Raw genomic sequence first — 12,104 nt, 5'->3', positions numbered from 1 at the left:
AATTTAACAATTTGATTCATATTTACAGATGGCATACACGTTTGTTATTAAGGCACATGAAAGTTCACATGTTCGAGAAGGCATTTCTGCCCCAAAAAGTTTACGTACAAATGTCTCTCCTTTGAAGAAGTGACCTGCGACATACGCCTAGTTTCCTGAAACAGGTCAGAATTGTAGCAACATTTTCTTTACACCCCCTGACAAAATGTTTAGATTGCACAAAATTAACTCTAAATTGTAACATTTTGGGGATATGGGTACACAGAACCGTGAGCAACTGCGGCCCCTCATGATGAGTTAAAAATTTTTGTAGCCCCCACCACCATCAAAGTTGCTCATCCCTGGTCTACCTTCTGAGGACCTAGCCAATGGCTGACAAAGCTAGCTCGATTTTTCTCCCCAAAGAAAAATCCTGATTGGATATTTTTTTTCTCTTCAGTGTTTTTCCAACACAAACTGAAGTGAAGAAATCAGAATATAATTTTAATTATCGAAAAGATTAAAACGAAATAAAAACATAAGGCCATTACGGTTCTCCACTGTTCAAACACACTGTAATTCACAATTTATTGTTGTAGTGTAGTAAAAAAACGGTGTTTTTGCATTTGTGTAACTACTATATTGCATGAGCCAAGCAGAAGTAGACATACTTGTCACATTTACATCTCTTACTTTTAGAAGCAAGTAAAAGACAAAACAACGATTAAACACAAGCTTACGTATCTCTGCGAATCACATATTTGCATCTGGGTTGTGCTCATTAGGCACCAAATGGAAGAAAATGGACTGAAACAGTGAGAGAATACCTGGACATGTCCAATAAGAAAGCCACATTTACACTTTCAATTGCAATATGCTTTAAAACTTTTTATTTTGCGTGCCCAAAGAACACGGCCCTGGTCAAACCGATGCTGCTCATTCACATTCTATTATGTTTGGTTTGCATGTTTTTTGTGTTGTGGGCTAAAGATTAAGAGAAGCAATCACATTCAATATATTGCTTTGATGTACTCCTTGGGTGCATGTTTATGTTACAATAACATGTTTACAGTTCTGCAAAGACCACTTTGACAGAGAAGACAATCATGAATAAACAATCACTACAATACAATAGTTTGCACGTCTCGTAATTTTGTAAACAAAGGACCATAATCTGTGAGCCATTATTGCATTAAGTGATTATAAAGGATATTTTGTCCAGTTAGAGAAACAAATGCAAACTGGACACACTGGAAGTTGAGAGTTCTCACTGCCATGGAATGTAAGTCTTATTCACAATAAAATAAAGTTGGGCAACAAAGGCCAGTCAGTAAGGTTTCCGACTGTAGGGTGGAGTCCATTCCAGATTACGGTGTCCATATTAGGATAGCTTCAGAGATAGAAGGCATTGGTGTCAGAGTCAGGATGTTGAGTTGTAGTCATACTCAGCCATATTCAATCATTGAGGTTCCCATTGTTATTCCAGGTCTGATTGATGTCCCTCCTTTTGCTCCATGTCCTGCTACATCTCTGGACTGGGATTAGCTGTTGTCAGCAATTACATCAGACATTCTTTATCCTCCAAATTCTTAACCACTGGTGATGTCTCTTCCTTGACGAGGGGCCTGCAATAAAAAAAATACTATATATTATCAAGACGACTTAGTTCTTCTCAACCAAACAATGTCTGTCAATCAATATATTTATTGTCCCAACTGGGAAAGTTATAGTTCGGTTAGGGAAAAAGATCACATCACACCTAGTCTCCATAGGCAGACGGGTTGCGTCCCACTGACACTTACTTCCTGATTTGGCCTTGTTTTTCATCAATGCTCATTAAGAAATGCTAGCGGCCATGATTGAAGGCAAACAAGAGATGCCTTGGGGGTGTGGTTTGATGTGGGTGCAGGGCTGTCAGCTTTCGAAGATGGCTTGGAGTGATATTTCCTACTGTGAATGTCATAGGCTCCATCCCTAGCCAGGGGGGGAGAGTCGGGTTGGAAAATTGTTTTAAAGCTAATTTCCTCCAATTCTACAGATTTTCACTTTTTTATTTTTATTTATTATTTCACCTTTATTTAACCAGGTAGGCAAGTTGAGAACAAGTTCTCATTTACAACTGCGACCTGGCCAAGATAAAGCAAAGCAGTACGACACATATAACAACACAGAGTTACACATGGAGTAAAACAAACATACAGTCAATAATACAGTAGAAAAATAAGTCTATATACAATGTGAGCAAATGAGGTGAGATAAGGGAGGTAAAGGCAATAAATAGGCCATGGTGGTGAAGTAAATACAATATAGCAATTAAAACACTGGAATGGTAATTTTGACAGTAGATGAGTGTGCAAAGTAGAAATACTGGGGTGCAAAGGAGCAAAATAAATAAATACAGTAGGGGAAGAGGTAGTTGTTTGGGCTATTTATAAATGGGCTATGTACAGGTGCAGTGATCTGTGAGCTGCTCTGACAGCTGGTGCTTAAAGCTAGTGAGGGAGATAAGTGTTTCCAGTTTGAGATTTTTGTAGTTCGTTCCAGTCATTGGCAGCAGAGAACTGGGAGGAGAGATGGCTTTGGGGGTGACAAGTGAGATATACCTGCTGGAACACGTGGGTGCAGCTATGGTGACCAGCGAGCAGAGATAAGGTGGGACTTTACCTAGCAGGGTCTTGTAGATGACATGGAGCCAGTGGGTTTGGCGACGAGTATGAAGCGAGGGCCAGCCAACGAGAGCATACAGGTCGCAGTGGTGGGTAGTCTATGGTGCTTTGGTGACAAAACGGATGGCACTGTGATAGACTGCATCCAATTTGTTGAGTAGGGTGTTGGAGGCTATTTTGTAAATGACATCGCCAAAGTCGAGGATCGGTAAGATGGTCAGTTTTACGAGGGTATGTTTGGCAGCATGAGTGAAGGATGCTTTGTTGCGAAATAGGAAGCCAATTCTAGATTTAACTTTGGATTGGAGATGTTTTATGTGAGTCTGGAAGGAGAGTTTACAGTCTAACCAGACACCTAGGTATTTGTAGTTGTCCACATATTCTAAGTTAGAACCGTCCAGAGTAGTGATGCTGGACGGGCGTTTAGGCTGGACATTGCTTAGGCCCTTGACCAGGGTAGAATAAACATGTTAAAAATCACAGGCCGGGTGTATTCAGGATTCTTTTAAAGTTGAATACACACAAAGAATTTGACCACTTTGTTTGAAGTTACTTTGAGATTATTTGGCCATGAAATTTAGAGTATGCTAACTGGGGGCCGTTAAATAGGGTGGCGCACAATTGGCCCAGCGTCGTCCGGGTTAGGGTTTGGCCGGGGTAGGAGGTCATTGTAAATAAGAATTTGTTCTTAACTGACTTGATTAGTTAAAAATAAAAAATGTAAATTACATTGGTTTTTGGTTAGAAAATCCTAATATTAAATGGTTGGTGGCAGTGGCTAAACATATGATGGATTGCAGTCTCTCCTTGTCCATAAGAAACAAACAAGTAAATATGTAATTAATTTGGGTGAAATAGGCTATCCCTTTAAAATAGACCATAGAAAATCCTGCCTAGTGGTAACTCTCCAAGAGGGTTGGCCACCCCTGATCTATGTTCACAAGTACCATAATTTCCGGACTATTAAGCGCACCTGAATATAAGCCGCACCCACTGAATTAAAAAAAATATATATATTTTGAACATAAATAAGCCGCACATGTCTATAAGCCGCAGGTGCCTACCGGTACATTGAAACAAATTAACTTTACACAGGCTTTAACGAAACACGGCTTATAACAAAAAAATAAAAAAAGACAACTAAAGCTTAGCAGTAAGGTTTAGTTGTCTTTTTGCACTGAGTCAATTAATCACGCTGCTGTTTCCAACGTCTTATCATCGACTCATTAAGACCAAGCTCCCGTGCAGCAGCTCTATTTCCTTTTCCAACAGCCAGATCAATCGCCTTCAACTTGAAAGCTGCATCATATGCATTTCTCCGTGTCTTTGCCATGATGAGTGTGACAAAATGACTACTGTAATCAGAATGATGGGAAGTTTGAGAGCACTCGATTTAATCTAAACAGTAAACAAAAAAGTTGTTTGACCTTAACCCGTTCGGCAATTTCATTGGTCTAATGAAAGCTTCATGCCGCCAAAAAACTGAGCACGTCACAGAATGTGTTTTTTTGGAGAAAAAAAAGTAAAGCTGGAAAAATCCATATATTAGCCGCGTCATTGTTTAAGCCGCGAGGTTCAAAGCCTGGGAAAAAAGTTGCGGCTTATAGTCCGGAATTTACGGTACTGGGCTTTTGAATATGTTCGTGACATTTGATTTCTACAAATTACTCCACATTTAAGAAAAATCTCATGTAAATCTTCAGGTGGTTGAGTCTGATTTGCAAAACTTTTAATCATCTTACTCTACTCAATGTTTCCCAACTCCAATCCTTGAGTACCCCCAACAGCACACATTTTTATTGTAGCTCCAGACAAACTCACCTGATTCAACTGATTGAGGGCTTGATGATTAGTTGACAAGTTGAATCAGGTGTGCTTGTCCGGGACAACATAAAAAATGTGTGCTGTTGGGGGTACAGTTGGGAAACACTGCATACATGGGCAACATCTTTTGCATTGCTGACTCCCATTTCTGTCTAGCAGGCTTGTGCACAACACTACAATTACAAAACAGTATATTTGAGCAAGGGGCATTTCAATATAACCTATTCTCATTTTACCACTTAGCCTGTACTCCACACTGTTCATAAATGCATGGACACGAGTTGGCATATCAGATTTCAAATTACACCAGCAATATTGGTAAGAAGTGAAATAATAAGTCTGTGGAATAACAGTAGTGTTCTTGTTGAGAAAAGCACACGAATTAGTCTATTTTAGCCCATAGTAGGGGATGAGAATTGTTCTAATGACTTACATCAGCTATTGTGAAAGAACAAATAAAATAAATACATAAAATCTCCTGAAGATTACATAAATCTGCCCCTAAACCCAACACAAATTAATGTATTGTCCTCCCACTAGAAATAGTAACACATTTGGGTTCACAATCTGTTTGCGCAAAATAATGTTCATAATACAGTTCGACAAATCTGGTCATCTTACCAAAATTCCTGCTGAATGCTGCCTTTTCAATGTTACAGCCTAATGAACCTAGTGCTAAATTTACATTGACCAAACGAGGTAAATAATGTAAATAATGTAGCCTATGTATCTGGGCTCATGCAAGTGGTGGATTAAATCACTAGTAATATGAGTGCAATTGCTAAAGTTATGTAGATATTCTAAAAAGTATTTTGATAACTTTCAAGTGTAACAGTTCCATGTAAACCATACGCCACATAATATAGTAGAAGCAGTGTTCTGTTAATATAACAATGTGCAAATATTAAACCTTCCTGTACGGTGTCATTTAAAACAGGAGTTCCCTGACATGTTTGAAGAATACACCCCCCCCCAAACACACACACATTGATTAAATAATAACAAAAGATGATCAAAAGTAAGTCTAATCTTTTTAATGCTGAGTGCAAGGTCTCTCCCAATTCAGACATCAGTATCAACCTGTTTCAGTCAGAGGACTCCATTTCAAAAGCATCTCTTCTGCCAATCTGTAGAAACGAGGAAGAGTTGATGAGTGACATTACTAAACACTTGTGATGTCTGGGATTTCCGGGACAACATGACACCTGTCATGTCTTTACCATAACAGTGATATACTGTGACATACTCACAGCTGGGCCAGTGAAGTGGAGTGTGGGCTGCGTTGTCCATTTGTGTCCTGGAGGTCCGGATGTTTTAGTAACTTGGTCCGGTGTACCAGACCCAAATAACTGCTGCCTATCAGGTCTGCAGGGGTCCTGTTCTTTAATACAGTCAGAGCATTCTCAGTCAGTGGAGCCTGAGTAGATGTGATTGGGAGGGAATGGATGACAGAATGTATCACTCATAAACCTCATGTCAACACTAAGAGGAACTTTAAAAACTTTAGTGAACAAGCTTTTTTTTACATTATCTTTACTTTAGTGACCTTGATTGTATCTCATCTAACCCTGAACCTGATTTAGCTTTAAGCTTCTTGCAAATGTGTTCAATACAATTGTAGATAATCATTCCCCCTTCAAAACTCAGAGTTAAATAGATTGCATGCCTGGTTAATTCCTGAATTATCTGAAACCATTCATAAAATAATTGTTGCCTAAATCAAGGCCAGGAACAAAGGCTTGGGCCCAGATTGGCAATCTATTAGGTAATTGAGGATTAATGTGTAAAACTGATCAGAAAGGCTAAATCTGATTATTATGTAACTACCCTTTCTGATTGTAAGGCGAATCCAGCTAAAATCTGGAAAACTGTCAAATGTGACCCTTTTCAGGTAGCTAGGCGTATGTCACACATCACACAGGAGAGGAATTTTCATTTTTTTCTTCTTCATTTTTATCTAAATATGTTTTGGGGCAGAAATGCCTTCTGGAACATGTGAACTTTTATGTGTCTTAATAACAAACTTGTATTCCATCCGTAAATAAGAATTAAATTGGTAAATTACAAGCCTAGTTCGTTTAGCCATGGAAAAAGATGGAATCCTAACTCTAGCAATGATTGGCTGAGATGATGGATGGGCTGGACATGCTGAGAGATGTGTTTGGATTGGTATTTTTTTAGGGGGTAGGATACCTTTTTACGGAAGAAGAATGGTTTTTTTTATGATTGATTTTATTTTGCTTTTTATGTATTGTGTATATGGATGTGCAGTTTGAGGTGTATATTGGATCTTGATCTGTATTGTTGTGTTATACAGGGCTCATCTGAAAACGAGACCTTGGTCTCAGCTTTGACTCCTTGTCTCCCTGTTATTTATTTTGCCAGAGTAGGAGTTTGTATAGTTTTGCTTTATGAAGTTTCAAGTTTTAATCACATGCACAAGTACGGTGAAATGCCTTTTGTAACAGTTCTGAAGATTAATAATAAAGGTACACTCACTTGTAAACTGGTATTAAGAGCAGTCCAATAAGCAAGGCTGGAGAGAAGGTTCTTCCCTAGCGTTGGGCTTCTACAAAATGACAACAAGGCCTTATAGTAATGTATTCTCACAAATCAATACAACTCCACGCAACTTATATAGTTAGAGGCAAGGTTTAGCTAATACTAATTAAATCTGACAGGTTTGATCTCTTTCCTTTTCAAAACACAGTAAAAATAATCTGAAAAGCCAGATTTCTAGAATATACATCCTTAAAAGAAATACATACAGTATGTGTACAAAATACTGTATAAAAGGCCTATTTGGAGTTATAACACTCTTCATTGTAAATAAGAATGTGTTCTTAACTGACTTGCTTGGGTAAATAAAGGTGAAATAAGTAAATAACTGTATGCTCTATATCATTTTATAAAAGTATCAACCCAATACAATACCTTGTGATCTTCTGAGACCTCCTTCTCTGGTACTCCACCTCATCCACAGTCCACACGGCCCCCTTCACATTTTCCACACGCACAAAACACTTGTGCAGGCTCAGGTTGTGGCGGACTGCATTCTGTGTGTGTTTGACAGGCAATAGGGTCAAAAAAGTCTTCACGTACAGAACTCAAGGAGGCGTTATCACAGTTATGGCATCCCTATTAGGAAGTCATCACATCAGACAAAACTGATGACTTCCTAATATGGATGCTGTACACTTTATTATTTTCAACTTGTAAGTCACAATCAACATTATAACAAAGATTAAGTCAATACAGTACCTTCCACGCTGCAGCATTGCGTCTGAAGTAGGCAAAGGTCTGTGTAAACCAGCTGTATATCTCATTAAGTGTTAACTGCATGTCTGATGCATCCATTATAGCCTAAAACGATGACAACAAAAAACATGTAGGTTGTAACCCATCTAATGGGGCGAATGCTGATATACCCCTTTTTACGCAGGGATTACAGGGGAAACTATAAGTTAAATTCATGTCTACTTACCTGTCTTATCAGAGTAGCATAGGTAAAAGGTGGCCTGATATCTGCATTTCTGTACATCTCATGATTTGGGCTAAATTCTATTTTAAAAAAAATACATTGTACAATTGATTAATTTCATTCACACGGATATTTCAACCAGGTTGGTTAATATTCAGAAAAAATCCTGAGTATTAAATACGTGTCACAGATGATATTGAAAAGGACATGCAAAGGCCAATATTGACTTTTTCATAGCACAAGACTGGAGCAACAGTGAAGCAGGGACAAAGCTATGTACATCTATTCAGTATGGACTGTGTTGACATCTGTGCGGGTTGTTACCTGAAGACAGAGAGCAGAGAGAGGTGTGCTTGTCTGAGTGGTGTCTTCGCATTGCCCCTACACTTGTGGGGCAGAGTCCTGCAGGCCCCCGGGGTGAGGATGGGGAAGTGACAGGGGCCATTGGGGACATCTGAGGGTCATCTTGAGGGGACAGTGGTGGCAGGCTCTTGGACATGGTGACACCGGACCCAGAACTCAACTGCACACAGAAGAAGAAGTAGAAACACAGACCAGGGTGGAAAAGGAGAGGAAAGAAAAAGACCAGAGGGAGAGGAGGGAGCTTTTTAAATGGGTGTGACCGATGCCATTGGATTTGCTTCTTCATTGGTGTTTCCACTAATATCCTTTGGAGAAGGAAGTCAATCGTCAGTAATTAAAGGGTGAAATTGTATCATAAGTATTGTCATTACAGCGCCATGTTAGCTAGATTAGTTAATAATTAGCTTCTCTATTATCCAAGCTTGTGTCTTAACCTGCTGTCTTCAAATGTCTGATCAATGTCTGATGTAAACAGAATTCACAAAAACTAAATGTTATTGTGATCACGTTAATTTATTGTCAGCGTTATTTCAGGTTTATTTTTGCATTGCTGATATTTTAAGCAATGTATGTCATGTTCGGGTTGAAAATATCATGCCTCTAAATATCATTCAGACAATAAACATAAAATATAGCTGTGAGCAGCAGCAATGAATGGGGTTCACAAGATGACTAAAAGGACACAAGATCAGTTTGATAACAAAGCAAGCACTCTATCATGTAGGAACTATCTTCCTTTAGGTGCAATCAGTGAAATTATTACCATTATTACCATGTTTATCTCTCAATACCACAAGGAGGATGCTAGGGAAGTTTAGTATAGTGCTGTAGGGTGGTTCTTTGAATGCAGCAGGTAACGATTGTTAAAGTAGTTCATTATTGAGTTTATATACCAATTCTGGGGTCAATTTGACTAGTGGTTTAGGTTAAGATTAGTGAAATAATTTCAGCATTAGTGTATTGGTATATTGCGGTCATCATTGAATTCTGGGACTTTATTTTGTCAATCTGTTTGTAAAGGATTTAAATCTCAGTTTGTACACTCTACATTAGCATTTCAAAATACTTCAATACATATGTAACACACTGACTGTTGAAGTGGCAGGACTGCCGGTTTCAAATTTTCCCAAATAAAATATCCACTTTCACTACGTTCAGACCACATAATAGGGCAACAATATGTAACCTCCCTATACCGGTACCCCTGTATATAGCCTCACTACTGTTATTTTATTGTTGCTCCTTAATTATTTGTTATTTTTTTCAGTTTATTTTAGTAAATACTTTCTTAACACTTATTTTTCTTTAGTGGATTGTTGGTTAAGGGCTTGAAAGTAAGTATTTCACTGTAAGGTCTACACCTGTTGTATTCGGCGCATTGACAAATACAATTTGATTTGATTATAAAGATATACTACATGTTCATCTGCATAATTTAAATCTAACATTAATTTGCACTGAGACAAAGTCCACTTGATCAATAGTTATTAATCTAGTATTTTATTGTGCAACTAGTGCCAATGACATCTATAGTGCCATCAACTGGTCTGGTGCAGCTATCTAAGGTTCACTCAGCATTTAAGGACATATGTATGAGGTTTACATACCAAATTTCTTGGCCCCATGGCCATCGGTTCAGTTCATTTAGTCCTGGTGTGATACGGTGCAATCCACTGTGTAGTGTAGCTAACGTTGAATGCAGCAACTAGTCATTCTCCATTTCATTAGAGACTAATTCATTGAGTCTATATACCAAATCTGGAGTCAATCTGACTTATGGTTAATGAGAAGAAGATTTGTAAAGAATTTCACCATTAGCATATGCACTAATAGGTACAGTACCAGTCAAACGTTTGGACATACTTTCTCATTCAAGGGTTTTTCTTCATTGTTACTATTTTCTACATTGTAGAATGATAGTGAAGACATCAAAACTATGAAATAACACATATGAAATCATGTAGTTACCAAAAAATGTTAACCTGTTATGACTAGGGGGCAGTATTTTCACGGCCGGATAAAAAACGTACCCGATTTAATCTGATTATTACTCCTGCCCAGAAACTAGAATATGCATATAATTATTAGCTTTGGATAGAAAACACTCCAAAGTTTCTAAAAATGTTTGAATGGTGTCTGTGAGTATAACAGAACTCATTTGGCAGGCCAAAACCTGAGAAGATTCCAAACAGGAAGTACCCTGTCTGACCATTTCTTGGCCTTCTTGATTATCTCTATCCAATTCAGGGGATCTCTGCTGTTACGTGACACTTCCTACGGCTCCCATGGGCTCTCAGAAGGCGGCAAAAAGCTGAATCGTGGCTTTGCAGGCCCTGGCTGAAAAACATTAGCGCGTTTGGATATTGGCCGGTCAGAGTACTATGAGACTGAGTCGAGCACGAGTCGACTCCATGTTTACTTTCTCTCTCTTTGAACGAAAATCACCACTCCCGGTCGGAATATTATCGCTTTTTTATGAGAAAAATGGCATAAAAATTGATTTTAAACAGCGGTTGACATGCTTCGAAGTACGGTAATGGAATATTTAGAATTTTTTGGTCACGAAACACGTCGGGCGCGTAACCCTTCGTCACCCTTGGATAGTGTCTTGAACGCACGAACAAAACGCCGCTATTTGGATATAACTATGGATTATTTTTAACCAAACCAACATTTATTATTGAAGTAGCAGTCCTGGGAGTGCATTCTGACGAAGAACACCAAAGGTAATCAAACTTTTCTAATAGTAAATCGGAGTTTGGTGAGGGTCAAACTTGGTGGGTGTCAAAATAGCTAGCCGTGATGGCTGGGCTATCTACTCAGAATATTGCAAAATGTGCTTTCACCGAAAAGCTATTTTAAAATCGGACACCTCGATTGCACAAAGGAGTTCTGTATCTATAATTCTTAAAATAATTGTTATGTTTTTTGTGAACGTTTATCGTGAGTAATTTAGTAAATTCACCGGAAGTGTTCGGTGGGAATGCTAGTTCTGAACGTCACATGCTAATGTAAAAGCTGGTTTTTGATATAAATATGAACTTGATTGAACAAAACATGCATGTATTGTATAACATAATGTCCTAGGAGTGTCATCTGATGAAGATCATCAAAGGTTAGTGCTGCATTTAGCTGTGGTTTTGTTTTTTGTGACATTATATGCTAGCTTGAAAAATGGGTGTCTGATTATTTCTGGCTGGGTACTCTGCTGACATAATCTAATGTTTTGCTTTCGATGTAAAGCCTTTTTGAAATCGGACAGTGCGGTTAGATAAAGGAGAGTCTTGTCTTTAAAATGGTGTAAAATAGTCATATGTTTGAAAAATGTTAGTTTTTTTTTTTTAGGAATTTGTAATTCGCGCCACGCCTATCATTGGATATTGGAGCAGGTGTTCCGCTAGCGGAATGTCTAGATGTAAGATTAAACAAATCAAAAGATATATTATACTTTAAATTCTTCAAAGTTGCCACCCTTTGCCTTCCACAAATTAACTTTTAACAAGGCACACCTGTTAATTGAAATGCATTCCAGGGTAACGACCTGATGAAGCTGGTTGAGAGAATGCCAAGAGTGTGCAAAGCTGTCATCAAGGCAAAGGGTGGCTACTTTGAAGAATCTCAAATCTAAAATATATTTAGATTTGTTTAACACTTTTTTGGTTACTACATGTTTCAGTATGTTATTTAATAGTTTTGATGTCTTCACTATTATTCTACAATGTAGAAAATTGTAAAAATAAAGAAGAACCCTGGAATGAGTGTGGCCATATTTTAATACAGCAACTATTTCT

The 12,104-nt window shown here is 38.2% G+C and overlaps 1 protein-coding gene across 1 annotated transcript in view; it reads right to left on the bottom strand.

The window, feature by feature from the left end:
- Positions 1-382: 382 nt before the first annotated feature.
- The window catches only part of LOC115197791 (forkhead box protein P2-like), a 31,269-nt gene continuing 19,547 nt past the window's right edge, over positions 383-12,104 (bottom strand). Inside the window, exons 8-14 of the mRNA XM_029759580.1 lie at positions 8,275-8,473; positions 7,954-8,030; positions 7,731-7,832; positions 7,404-7,525; positions 6,969-7,038; positions 5,720-5,886; positions 383-1,604 (exon numbers count right to left, since the gene is read on the bottom strand). Of these exons, the coding sequence (XP_029615440.1) occupies positions 1,538-1,604; positions 5,720-5,886; positions 6,969-7,038; positions 7,404-7,525; positions 7,731-7,832; positions 7,954-8,030; positions 8,275-8,473 (804 nt within the window). The 3' untranslated portion in view covers positions 383-1,537. The remainder of the gene's footprint in view (positions 1,605-5,719; positions 5,887-6,968; positions 7,039-7,403; positions 7,526-7,730; positions 7,833-7,953; positions 8,031-8,274; positions 8,474-12,104) is intronic.

Source organism: Salmo trutta, chromosome 7 (genome assembly GCF_901001165.1).
Source record: "Salmo trutta chromosome 7, fSalTru1.1, whole genome shotgun sequence".
Classification (NCBI taxonomy): Eukaryota; Metazoa; Chordata; class Actinopteri; order Salmoniformes; family Salmonidae; genus Salmo; species Salmo trutta.
This window is presented reverse-complemented; position numbering and strand designations above follow the sequence as displayed.